At 37.8% G+C, this 13,670-nt stretch overlaps 2 protein-coding genes across 2 annotated transcripts in view; both read right to left on the bottom strand.

The window, feature by feature from the left end:
- LOC141389570 (dynein beta chain, ciliary-like) overlaps positions 1–13,670 on the bottom strand; it is a 230,674-nt gene that overhangs the window by 125,536 nt on the left and 91,468 nt on the right. The window contains exons 9-10 of the mRNA XM_073961276.1: positions 11,558–11,865; positions 11,382–11,485 (exon numbers count right to left, since the gene is read on the bottom strand). Of these exons, the coding sequence (XP_073817377.1) occupies positions 11,382–11,485; positions 11,558–11,865 (412 nt within the window). The remainder of the gene's footprint in view (positions 1–11,381; positions 11,486–11,557; positions 11,866–13,670) is intronic.
- Positions 4,211–5,722, bottom strand: LOC141389573 (uncharacterized). Its single transcript, XM_073961281.1, has 2 exons — positions 4,370–5,722; positions 4,211–4,308 (listed from the first exon to the last, which is right to left on the bottom strand). Exons 1-2 carry the CDS (start codon positions 5,609–5,611, stop codon positions 4,297–4,299), a joined length of 1,254 nt encoding a protein of 417 aa, XP_073817382.1. The 5' UTR covers positions 5,612–5,722; the 3' UTR covers positions 4,211–4,296.

Genomic DNA, 13,670 nt, shown 5'->3' with positions numbered 1-13,670 from the left:
AACTAAATTTACGCGGGTTTCCACGGAAATCGAATGACGTTTGTAAATTTTAAACCAAAAAAATTGGTTTTTGAGAAAAATTTACGCACAAAAATTTCGTGTTTGGGCGCAGATTTCTGTGATCCTGTGAGGGCTACACCCTCATGTTATACATTAAAAAATGCGAAATCGCGAGTACTACAATCCAATAGTAAGCTTTTAGGGAAATCCAGCTGCGCGTCCCGATTAGACCAAAAATTCAAAAAACTCAATTTTTTAGGTTTCAAAATGTCAGCATCCGTTTGAGGTAGATACAGTGGATATATTAAAAAAATCATACATTAGAAACTTCAACTCTGAAGTGTACTCTTTAACTTCTCCTTTGAGCATTAAGCACTACATTGTGTTGTAAAACCACTAATTGGAAAATAACATCAAGAAACTAGTTTCCTTCAACGATTTTTTACATTAGTACGACCACAGCTTCCGCTCAAATTATTATTTTAAGAAACCCCTCGGTGAATCGGGCTAAAACAGTTTATTTTACCGAAATGCGGTCAAAGGTTATGGTATAGTAAAACTGATCTCGAGTTACAATACCCCATACCTCAGTTTCAACATAAGTTAATTTTCTACAAAAAGCTTGATATGTTAGCTATGAATATGGACTAAATCGGTGTACTTCTTCGTGTATAAAAACAAGTAAAAAAGTATCAGTCGGCTTTGCCGACTGAGATATACCCTCAGCCTGTGCAAATTGAAACACTTTTTTCATAAAAAACATACATATTATAGGATAACCGACAGGTAGTTAAAATAAACACTTTAGTAGTCGATTTGATATTTATTTGCTTGTTTCTTTTATTTATTATTTTCTTTCTCAACTGAGCGCGCGTAAAGATGAATATGCGTGGTTGGTAGTTAGAATCAGACTGCCTTTGTTCTCCCACTTCTTGTTCTAGGGTAGTTAGCCACGCACACTGCAAACACACACATGCATTCATCTTTACCTACGCTCAAGAGAGTGTAGTTACAAACGAGTGGTTTTTCCTATCCGTCAGAGATCATGGATTTAATATTACACTAACTTACAAACTATAAATATGCTACATTTTCGGCCAATCCTGACTATAAAGATCTCCTGAATCTTTTCGACACAATTGCCTTATGGAACATCATCATTAATTGGCGGTTCTGAATGTTGTTCTGTAACTTGGTTAGGTGTTAATTCTGTTTGCTTTGAACCTTCTAAATTATGTTGAATTAGCTGAGTAGGGCCCCTATGCCAATGCTTCATATTGTGTGCTGCCCACACTCCCTTATAAGGTATTCTGCTTTGTTGAAAACCTTCTACATCTTGTAAAACATAACGATCATTCTCCAGTACTTTTATTATCACAAACGGGCCCTTAAATTTTGGCACAAATTTTTTAGACGTACCAATAGTAGCGTCGATATTTTTTATTACAACATAATCACCTTCTTTGTACAGTATTGGTTGTTTTCTTTTGGGGTCTGTATAATTTTTATTGTATTGTTGTGCGGCATGTTGTCTATCATCTGCATTTTGTCTTATTGAATTCAAATTTCTAACTTCTTCGCTCATCATATTTTCTCTAATCTGATCTGAAATTTTCCCTCGCTGATTTACACCAAACAACATTACACTAGGATGTTCATTAATCATTCTGTGGCAGGTATTGTTTAACGCAAATTCGACTGTTTCTAATGTTTTTACCCAAGTAGTATTTGTATCTGTATCAATAAGTTTTGCGATCATCGGACCTAAATTTCTGTTCACCCTCTCTACCTGTCCATTTGCTTCTGGTGAGAATGTAGCTATTTTAATATGTTGGATATCGTTGTCTTCAATAAATTTTGTGAAATCGTTCGAAGTAAAACAAGACCCTCTGTCCGAAACAATGTACCGCGGTCGGCTATAATATCTGAAGTATTCACATAAGGCGTCTATCACCTCTTTGGTGGCGGTAGTTTTTGTAGGATATAACTTAACAAATTTGGAACAAGCATCTACGACGACAAGTATGTGTTTCTTAGAACTGTCTCTATCTACAGGTCCATAATGATCTATGTGTATCATTTCAAAAGGTTTTGTTGGTTTCGGAATATTGTGTAAAAATCCCTCAACAGGACCGCTTTTAGGGGAAAAAACTATACATTTTAAGCAATTTTGAATGTGCGCTTTAACTTTGTTGTTGATGTGGGGAAACCAGTAAGTTTTGTTTATTAATTCTGTAACTTTGTTAATGCCAACATGTCCCATTTCGTCGTGGTACCTAAACAAAACATGAGACTCCATTTGAGCAGGGACAACAAAGAGCAATCGGCCCGTCTTAAGTTTTCTGTACAGTACACCATTTCTCATTTCATAATATTTATGATCAGTTGTCTGTAACTTTTCTTTAATTTTTACGATGTCAGTATCTTTGTTTTGAGCGATGATTAAGTTTTCTTCAAAAGTATTGGTATCCACAATCATTATATCTAACGATCTACTTAACGCATCTACATGTTGCATTCGTTTCCCTTCTCTGTGCTGTACCTCATAATCGTAATTTTGCAGTTCTAAGGCCCACCTGGCAATCCTAGGGTTCAATTCCTTCTTATTAAGGGTCATAGTTAACGAATTACAATCGGTAATTATTTTAAACGTCTTCCCAAATAAATAGACTCGAAATCTACGAAGTGCATAAATGATAGCTAAAGTTTCCAGCTCGTAGCTGTGAAACTTGGACTCAGCGTCGGAAGCTCTCTTGGAAAAATAAAATACAGGGTGCCATTTCTTGTCCTCTCGTTTCTGCATAAGGATAGCGCCGAAACCTAACGCGCTTGCATCGCAATGCAGTTCTGTATCTGCTGAAGGGTCATACAGTGATAAAACCGGCGATTCCAGAAGTTTTCCCTTAAGTAATTCAAAAGTTTCGAGCTCGAGCTTCCCAAAAGTAAACTTTTTGTCTTTTCTGGTGAGGTCATAAAGTGGTTTGGCGATAATTGAAAAATCTTTAATGAAGCGTCTAAAATATGAGCAAAGGCCAAGGAAACTTTGTACAGACCGTACTTTATCTGGCACTGGAAAATTTTTTATGGCTTCTAAACCCTTATCATCAGCTCTTATACCTAAGCGATCGATCGTGTAACCTAAATATTTGACTTTGTCTTGCAAAAATTCACACTTATCTAAGCGCAACTCTAATTTGTTTTGTACCAGTCTTAACATAACCTTTCTCAATGTCTCTAAATGTTGTTTGATGTCACAAGTGGCGACCATAATATCATCTAAATATATTACAACGTCTCCTGTTCTAATTAGGTCTTTGAAAACACTATTGATAAACATTTGGAAAACTGACGGAGCATTTTTTAGACCGAAAGGCATACGCAGAAATTCGTACTGTCCTAAAGGCGTAGTAAACGCTGTATATTTTACGGAATCTTGACTCATAAATACGTGATGGAAACCATTTTTGAGGTCTAATTTAGTAAAAAATTTTTTGTTTGCCAGGCTTTCTAACAGATCGTCGATCAACGGAATTGGGTAGTTATGTTTAACTGTAACTTTGTTTAATTTTCTAAAATCTACACACATCCGTAAGTCTCCAGTTTTCTTTTTTACTAACACTATGGGAGAGGCATATTCAGATTCGCTAGGTCTTATTGTGCCTTTTTTCAAGTAATCGTCTAAAATTTTCTGTAATTCTTGTTTTTCGGTATAAGAAAGTCTTCTCGGAGGGCAATTAAAAGGTTTGTAATTGTCTAATGTTAACTGCATTTCGTAATGTATTTCTGGCAACTCAGGGCGTTTCATGTCTACATAAATTTCCTTAAACAAAGCGTTTAACTCTTTCACAATATGATGATTTACAACATCACCAACCTTCAAGTTGAAATCTGTTGAATCTGAGGATACATCTATCGCTAATATATCAGACTCAAATTTGGCACACTCTAGATCGTGATTTGATTCAGTAGCTATTGATTTGTTACTTAACTGCATTTTGTTCATAATATTTTCCGTTGGCTCTATATTTGAATCACACCCAAACAACAATATTTTACTATCCGTTTCTTCCAGAAAATCTCTACCTAACAACACCGAATATCTCATGGAATCTTTATCAACCACAATCATTTTGAGTTTAAAATATTTATTTGGTAGTATCAAGAAACAAAAACAAAATCCAATAGTTTTTAACATCGAAAAATTCAGACCGTAAAATGATGTATCATATAGGGGAAAAACTTCAGTTCCATCAGGCAACGCGTCTTCTCTAACCAAATTTACTGAGCTACCCGAGTCTATGAGGCTTTCTAAATAAAGATTAAAATTATCTCTGTAGTTAAAATTAAAAGTATACTTAAAATATCTTACATAGGGATTCTCCATCTTTGTCACACTTTTCTTCTTGTTCTGTTCGCAGGCAGAAACCGTGTGGTCGCTGCCACCGCAGGCGTAGCAGGTACCTGGCTGCCGCCTTGGTTTGCCGCAATCGGCCGCATAATGCCCCACACTGTTACAGTTGTAACATCGAACATCTAATTTGGTTGTTGGCGCAGCACGATTCACAACTGTCGTTTTTGGCAGCTTTATTGCTGCAAGGGATTTGCATAGCTCGTTTACGTTCTTGTACTGTTGCATTACGGTCTGTCGCCGCAACTGCATATTAGGAATGCCCTCAATTATGTATTCTAAGAGCTCGTCGTCTTCAAGTTTTAACCTCTCTGCTAACTTCACTTTTTCGCTGCAGTAATCTGCAAAATTCTCCTCGGCTCTCCATACCCGGCGTTCAAACTTTTTCCGCATTTCAAGTTTGCTCTCGTTTGAGCCAAACACCAAGCAGAATTGTCCAAACATTTCATCAAGATTTTCTGTCACTATGTTGCGGCGTGTATGCAACCACTGTAAAGGTTTGCCCACTAGTTTCGTCGCGAACAGCGCACGCAACATGTCATCTGATAATTTGTATGACTGCTGTACATCTTTCAACTGAGAGATCCAAAATGCTGCATCGACGCTGCCGTCAAACTCAGGCAAGAAGTTGCCTATCAGCGTCAGCGGAGTACCATTGTCTGGCGACTGCACGTTGTTTTTGTTGGCAGACATTAATTTCATAAAATTGTTTTCGCGTTCAATTATCTCCTTTTCTTTTTTAAGCAACTCATTCTCCTTACGCAGTAACTGTATTTCTTTTTCTTTCAAATCTGATGCTGTATTTTGTTGTTTAGGTAACTGTAAATTTATGTCTGTAGCCTTGATGTCCATTGCTGGACGTTTCTCTGCAATTTGTTTGTTGGGCGACTGTAAGTTCACGTTACCAAATGTGCCATCCATAATTTTTGATTTTGTCTGCACTTCTGTTTCTTTCTGAATATCGCAGTCTGTAATTTTTTTAACTTCCTCCTGTTCGGTAAATTTCAAATCTCCACTTTGCTTTTCTGCGTGCTGTAGTTTTCCATCAGTGTCCAGGGCCACGCTTTGTTCTTCCTCACTGTCCACTATCAACGGCACGATAATTTTTTTGGACCGCAACGTAACATTAGCTGTATGTTGATTTATGACGTCTAAGGAGTTTAAACTATCGCCCGGTTGGCTATCTTCCACTTTGTCGGCCATAATTAGTTTAGCAAACTATGTATTTGACTATGGGTTAAGGACCACTTCTGATTATAGGATAACCGACAGGTAGTTAAAATAAACACTTTAGTAGTCGATTTGATATTTATTTGCTTGTTTCTTTTATTTATTATTTTCTTTCTCAACTGAGCGCGCGTAAAGATGAATATGCGTGGTTGGTAGTTAGAATCAGACTGCCTTTGTTCTCCCACTTCTTGTTCTAGGGTAGTTAGCCACGCACACTGCAAACACACACATGCATTCATCTTTACCTACGCTCAAGAGAGTGTAGTTACAAACGAGTGGTTTTGCCTATCCGTCAGAGATCATGGATTTAATATTACACTAACTTACAAACTATAAATATGCTACAATATGTATTTAGGGGTTTCAAAATTTTGGTCGTATGAACCGACAAAAATGTTGATTAGGATTAAAGTTCAAAAATTTTGCGAAAAAGATACTTAAAGGAATGGACCGACATAGACCATGGGGGTGCATAGGGGGTTTTTACACCCTTCGGGCTGTTTTCTCAAGAAGTATGGACTTGCCCCTGAAACAACTTTTACCGTCGTAATTGAGGCAGCAAATGTAAGTTGCTTCAACAAAAATCAATGTCGAGGTTTGGAGCCTATCGGATGTCAGTATCGATAACCTCGACAATTTCTATTTATTGGCGCCATCAAAATGTCATATCATATCTGTCAAACCTAAAAACATTCATCTGTCATCATCTGTAAAGCTTAGAGAGCAGAAGCAGCAGTTTTGCCGCAAAGATTATAAACATAAAAAATAAACCAAAGTTAAGACCGCCAGTGTCTTTCAATTTAACTTAGTGTTTTATTTAAACCTGCACCACCAGTTTACCAATAGCAACACGTAAGTATCGCCTGAATACTTGTTGTGTTGTCTTTATTGATAAAAGTGTTGTTGTTCGTCTTTGGGCAACAATTAATTTCGGCTCTAAAACTACTCTGTAGATTTAGAACCCCTACAAGTCCATACGCCTGTATCGGAACTTGTACAATCAAAGTGATTCAATAGCAGGTCTTAAAGTGAACTTATCCAAAATTTTGTGTGGGATGTACGGGATGGAGTGGACAAATATAGTTCCTATTCGAACCTGATCTATATCTGGTAGATATTATGAGAATGTGTAAAGTATGGACCAAATCGGTCACTCCCATCAAGAGTTAGTGTGCGCACAATTTTTCCGAATATTTTTGAACTTTTGTGGGGTAGGTACCTGAAGGAGTGGACCGATATGGCTTATCTACGAACTTCATTTAAGTTTGGAAACAATATTACGAAGGCCAAATTTTGGCCGGAATCGGCTTTTCTGTTCGAGAATTATCTTGCGCTTCCAACCATAAACTTGGTGTCATAGGGTTTGTTTTTCAACTTTCAGGCTATTTTTTCAGGAAGTATGGATTTGCCCCTGAGGAAACTTGTACCTTCGTATAGGGGATAGTGAATACAAGATGTTACAACAAAAACCAAGGCGATTCGAGAGCAGGTCCTAAACTGAACTTTTCCGAAATTTTGTGTGGGAGGTACTCGAAGGAGTTTACCGATTGAGCCCATATTGGAAGCTCATCTAAGTCTGGTAGAAATTTCATAATGTGCAAAGTATGGACCAAATCGGTTACTCCCTTCAAGTGTTATCGTACGCACAAATTTTCCGAACATTTTCGAACTTTTGTGGGGGAGGTACCGGAAGGAGTGGACCGATATAATCCATCTTTGAACTTGAACTGAGTTTGGACAAAATATTACGAAGGCCAAATTTTGGACCGAATCGGCAGATCCGTTCGAGAGTTATCTTGCGCTCCAACCACTACACACGGTGTCATAGGGTTTTTTGTAACTTTCAGGCTATTTTCTCAGGAAGTATGGACTTGCCCCTAATGAAACTTACAGCGTCGTATAGAGGACAGCTAATACAACTTGCGTAAACAAAAATCAGAGCGATTTGAGACCAGGTCCTAAACTGAACTTTTCCGAAATTTTGTGTGGGAGGTACTCGAAGGAGTGGACCGATTGAGTCCATACTGGAACCTCATCTAAGTTTGGTAGAAATTACACGATGTGCAAAGTATGGACCAAATCGGTTATTCCCTTCGAGAGTTATCATGCGCACAAGTTTTGCGACAATTTTTGAACATTTGTGGGGGAGGTACCGGAAGGAGTGGACCTATATGGCCCATCTTCGAACTTAAATCGAATCTGGACAAAATATTTCGATACCCAAAATTTGAACCGAATCGATTGATCCGTTCGAGAGTTATCGTGCGCACCAGCCTGCCAGACAGACAGACAGACAGACGGACGGACATTGCTAGATCTACTCAAAATTGTCTGAAACGGATATCGTACAAACATACTTAGGGTCTAAAACCATTATTTCGATGAGGCACATTTTTGGTCGTATCAAAGTGTAAATACCCTCTTTAGCCTAAAGGCTGAGGGTATAAAAAGTAAAGTCTAACAGCACGTGAAATTTGAAATTTCTTGCAACAAGTCCTTCTAGCAGGCTCTGTTACGACGACACAATTTTTTTAAGTCTATTTTTCTGAGATAATGGCCCAAACGCTCCAACAAAGCCAGCCGGCACCAACTAAACTGTGCAGTAAGTAAAATAACCCTATAGATTCCAATTATGTTCGAATATTGACTGCATCGGACCACTCTTTCTGGTACCTTCCACACAAAGTTTGCACCTCAAGGAGTCATCTGGGATAGTTTTAAAATCAAAAAAAGGGGGCAAGTTTCGATTTTAATCACTTTTAAATTTTTGTCAACATGTTTTGAATGTGGCCGTAGTTACGACCTTGCAATATTTTTCGGGACAAGTCTATACTTACAGAGAAATTGATTCAAAAACTCAAAAAACCTAAAGACGTCAAAAGTATTGTGTTTACTTCTTTTCTTTTGGGTTCCGAGGCTGATTGTAACTATGCGCAATGCATCCACAGAACTCGGTTCAACTGTGGAAAGTGGTACTTACAATTTCGAGGCAGTTAAAGAATTCATTTACTTAGGCATCATCATAAACAAAGCCAGTAATATCAGTTGCAAAATAAGTAAGCAGTTTAAAAACACAACCACATTTCGTCAAACAAAAGTAACACTTTACAAAACACGATACTTACTACCTGTCCTAATGTATGGTTCCGAAGCCCTGGTATTTGCGTAAGCAGATAAGGCAGTGTTTGGTGTGTTTGAGAGAAAAAATATTCGAAAGGTCTACGGGTCAATATGCGTTGAATGTGAATGTCGAATTGGCCTGATAATTTAAACCAAAATATATACCAAAATATATACTTATATTGAAAATCTTCTGCTGGTTTTCTACTTCCAAAGAAACCAAAATACAACTTTTCAGCCATATCGATTGGAAAATGTGGCCAGGACCTTGAAATAGGTATGGGCGCTATTCTGAAACATGGACCTACATTGGACGAAAAGAGCTGTGCCGACAGAGATTTACCCTCAGCCTCGGACCCCAAAAAAAGAAGTAAACACAATACTTTTGACGTCTGTAGTTTATTTTTGAGTTTTTGAATCAATTTCTCAGTAAGTGTAGACTTGCCCCGAAAAATATTGCACAGTCGTAACTAGGGCCCCATTCAAAACATGTTGACAAAAATTTAAAAACTTTCTCAGATGAGTCCTTGAACTGCACTCTTTCCAAACTTTGTGTGGAAGGTACTAGAAAGAGTGGTCCGATGGAGTCAATAATTCGAATCTGTAGGGTTTTTTTACTTATTGCACAGTTTAGTTGTTGCCGGCAGGCTTTGTTGGAGCTTATGGGCCATTATCTCAGGAAAAATAGACTAAAAACAGAGCGTAGTCGTAACAGAACCCGCTAGAAGGACTTGTTGCAAGAAATTTCAAAACAATTTGAGACGAGCTGTTAGACTTTACTTTTTCCTAAGTTTGTGTGATAAATACACGAAGAAGTATACCGATTTAGTCCATATTCATAGCTGATATATGTCTGGAAGTAATATTACCATATGTAAAGTTATGACCAATTCGGTTACTCCCTTCGAGAGTTAGAGCCCAACGCTTTGAATGATTTAGCGTTCCTGATGACATTCGTAACATCAATCATCCATTATAAATTGTGGTGGTTCATCCACGGCAACACGCGATCTAATGAAATAACTTGCGCACCTCTTCGGATCAGTCAGCGTAATGTCGCCAAATGTGACTTATGTCCTATATTCCTTGTCTCTAGGGTTCCGTTGCCCACAATTCACTTCTTACGCCCCCAATACTTCAACTCTTCAAAAGATTTACCCACTGGTTCCGCTTATGCTCACCGACCAACCTGTTAACTTCCAGTGTCAGCTCCCTGACCCTGGGGTCACTGGGGTTGGCACGACGAAACTCATCATGTTCATTTGCTAATCCCGTCGCCTTTGCTAGGAAGTTTCGTCTTACTTCGGGAATTCGACCAGCAGGTATAGGAGAACGGCTGCAGCAGTGATGATGTCTCGGAACGTCCTTTCTGCTACTTGAACATCAGAAGGGTTGGGCAGATCTCTGAAGCGGTGACTAGTGAACACTCTAAAACTGGGTCAATTAGCTTTCCCATTGATACAAGTGTGGCGTTCAGAGGTGATGAAATCGGGTGGTCTGCTGATGAACACAATTATGGTGTGATCCAATAGAAACAAAGTGCTGCCAGGTGACGTCAGACCACCTGACACGATGGTTATGTCTGTCGAACTGTGACACTCTCCGCTAAATCTGGTAGGGGTGTCCTCATTGACCGTGCAAGACGTATGAGCTATCAATCTGCTCAGCCAGCACTATACCCTCTGGTTGCTTCCGAAAACCGGAAATGAAATCGGGCGGTCTGCTGATGCAGACAATAATGGTCTGATCCAAGAGAAATGACGGATTGCCAGGTGACGTCAGAACAGCTGTGTTCCGAAGACCGCTCATTCTGGTAGGGGTGTCCTCATTGACCGTGCAGAACGTAGAGCTGTCAATCTGCTCAGCCAGCACTATACACTCTGGTCGCTTTCGAAGACCGAATGCCATAACTCATGATGAGCATTACAGTCGCCCAAGACCAGACGTTTATGAGCTTCCAAAGGCGGGCTTATGTTGGGTCTATAAGCTGCAGTACAGCTATCTATCGGCGGAATGAATACTTTAAGCAGCTCTACATCGGCTGTTCCTCAGCTGACTCCTATCCTCATACATTCCATGTACGACTGGACTGAACAGACTGGTACAATGGGAAATCTAATGCCCACACTTTCAATTCTGGTGCGATCCTTCCTCAGTACGATGTAACCATCTCAGCGCTAAAAGCTACAGTTTTTGTTGAGCTTGGTTTCCTGCATCACCTGTGTTCCATTGCACATTCGCTACAAGCTACAATGCTGCTACAAGGAAATACTCCGAATCGATGTTCGCTCCTTGAATCGATCGGACATAGAACACACAGGAAGAGTGTCTTCCGCCTATAACAATCTGATGCATCTGATGAATCTGGTTTCTGGTTTTTCCATCTGGAGACTTTCACGTGGTCATATGTATGTCGGGGTGTTGGAACCTGTCTATACCCTTTCTCTTGTAGTATCTTAAATTACTTAATGTATTGTAATGTTATGAAAACCATGCATGAAATGATTTAGATGATGAAAATTTCTGATGATCAATACAAATGCTGAATGATGCTGTCAATAAATATCAGGAAGATGGTTGATGGGACTGTGGTAAGCGTTGTTTCTAGAAACTACATTTTAACCTAATTTTCATAGACTGGCGAACTTCATTGTAGATCATGTCATCAATAGACTTCAGATACTGATTATACTTATCTCGTTGATCATCAGGATAGTTTAATAGAAACTGGAATTAATTTAAAAATCGAAATGAAAAATTAGGATTTTTAAACAATATAAAAGAAGTGAGTCTACTTACTTGATGAATATTTTGTTCTGTCCCCTCTTCCATTTGTATGTCATAATGAAAAAATAAGCAAAAATTCTTGATCAGCAAACGATTCAGCAGGCTCTTTGTTTCTTCACACTGCACTATGCGAATGCGCAAACGTTCAGCTTGATGACGTATTTCGAGTAAATTTTTACCATAAATTGAACGTTGATGCAGGGGTTCGCGACTCCATCGCTGTATACTTTTCAAAATCAATTCAATATTTGAACGAGTTTGAACTAGATTTTGATGTAGAGCTTTTGTTTTTGAATATATTTCTTCGATTAGTTGCTCATCTGTAGGGAAGGAAAGGTGAAATATAATACAATAAATTATATAAATTTTATATAATATTAATTAATTTCTCGTTGGAGTCGAGCTTAATGACCGATGATTTTTGCAAATAAAAAAGGAAAGCCGAAGACACAACCATCACTATGTGACATGTTTCGCCTTTAGTAGCGGCTCATCAGACATATCGGCTGCGGAGCGGCTTCGATATCATTTAAATTTTCCTCTTTCAAATGCAATTTGTTTTTTTTATAAATATGGTCATTTGTCCATTCATTGTATGGCCTCCATGACAAACGCTTAGCGTTGCCATTAGAAGTGGCAACACTTTTTTCATCAAAAAATAGTTTTGTTGTTTTCTTAAGTAGTCTCCAGCATGATTTATACACCAATTGATTTATACACCATGATTTATACATCCACTCCGATTGAGACACCTCCAAAACATTGTTATACTTTCAGCATTTATGGTAACGAGGGTATATCACCAATATTTTTGAAAATTTAACATAGCTGAAGCCAAGGTTTACCCTTTTAGAAATACAAATTTAATATTTTTGAATAAAATGCAATGTTTTTGGACGTGGTAAAAATATTGGCCTTAAAAAATAAATTGCGTGGAAGCTGTGGCTATATTTATGTTAAAAAATGGTTTGAAGCCAACTTGTCTTTTTTTGTTTTCTCTCGATTTGTGAGTAAACCACACTTCTCACGATTTTCCTGTCAAAGTAAAAGTAGAAGCCAACTAAATAAAGATAATCGCACTGATGTATTTCGTTTCAAAATTTGATCTGCTTCTACCATTAAATGACGCTGACATTTTGAAGCCAGATTTACAGTGTTTTTTTTTTAAATTATCTTCTAAATTCATTCCGCAAACAGGTTTTTCAAAAAATTATATATAGGATTATAGAACTCGCGGTCCTGAGTTATTTGATATATGTGTCGTGAATGTAATCTACACAGCTTCATAGAAATCTGCATCCAAATGTGGAAATTTTGTGCGAACATTTTTCTAAAAATCATATTTTTCTGGCCTAATAATTATCGTACAATTGTCATTGGAATACCACGTACCCCATTGCATCTTTTGGCTTTTTTACGTTCCGGATCCAATAAATCAGTCCCCGTGAAAATTCTACTAAAACGCGAGTTACGAGAAATTCCAAAGTAGAAAAATCACCTAAAATTGTTTTTGAAAATATCGCGTATTTTATCGCGTTTTCTGCGGGTCGTTTCCACTGCAATGAAAGACCTAGCTTCTTCGTTTTAGTGGAAACAGAGATTTGAAAACTTCACTGAAAAGGGAGCTGTATTCATTTTATCCGAAAAAATAGTGATGCTACATTGACGGTTCTTGATTGATCGCCTTGATTTAAATATATATCGATATAGATGTTCATGGTGAACACTGATATACATTGACGGTTCTTGATTGATCGCCTTGATATAAATATATATCGATATAGATGTTCATGGTGAACACTGATATCAAATTAAATTTCGAAAAATATATACAACTTAAAATATATGGTCTTGCTGTACATGAAAATCACATGCGGGCAAAATGATTTTGATAATTACGCGATTTACATGTATCTTAAAAAGCATATATGTACATTAAAATGGGTTATTTGACATCTATTTCCATTTCAGAAGCCTTCAGATATATCCTCCGCAACGCAATTATCTTCCTTGGGAAAGCTTTAAAATGAATGTCTATAAAGCGAAATTCGTCTATTTTATTAGGAGATTTAAGCAAAATGAAGGAAGTATTCCTCCTGATTTTTCCAATATTTTCTACTACATA

This window comes from Musca autumnalis, unplaced genomic scaffold (assembly GCF_047663935.1).
Source record: "Musca autumnalis isolate F117 unplaced genomic scaffold, ASM4766393v1 scaffold_1, whole genome shotgun sequence".
Lineage (NCBI taxonomy): Eukaryota > Metazoa > Arthropoda > Insecta > Diptera > Muscidae > Musca > Musca autumnalis.
This window is presented reverse-complemented; position numbering and strand designations above follow the sequence as displayed.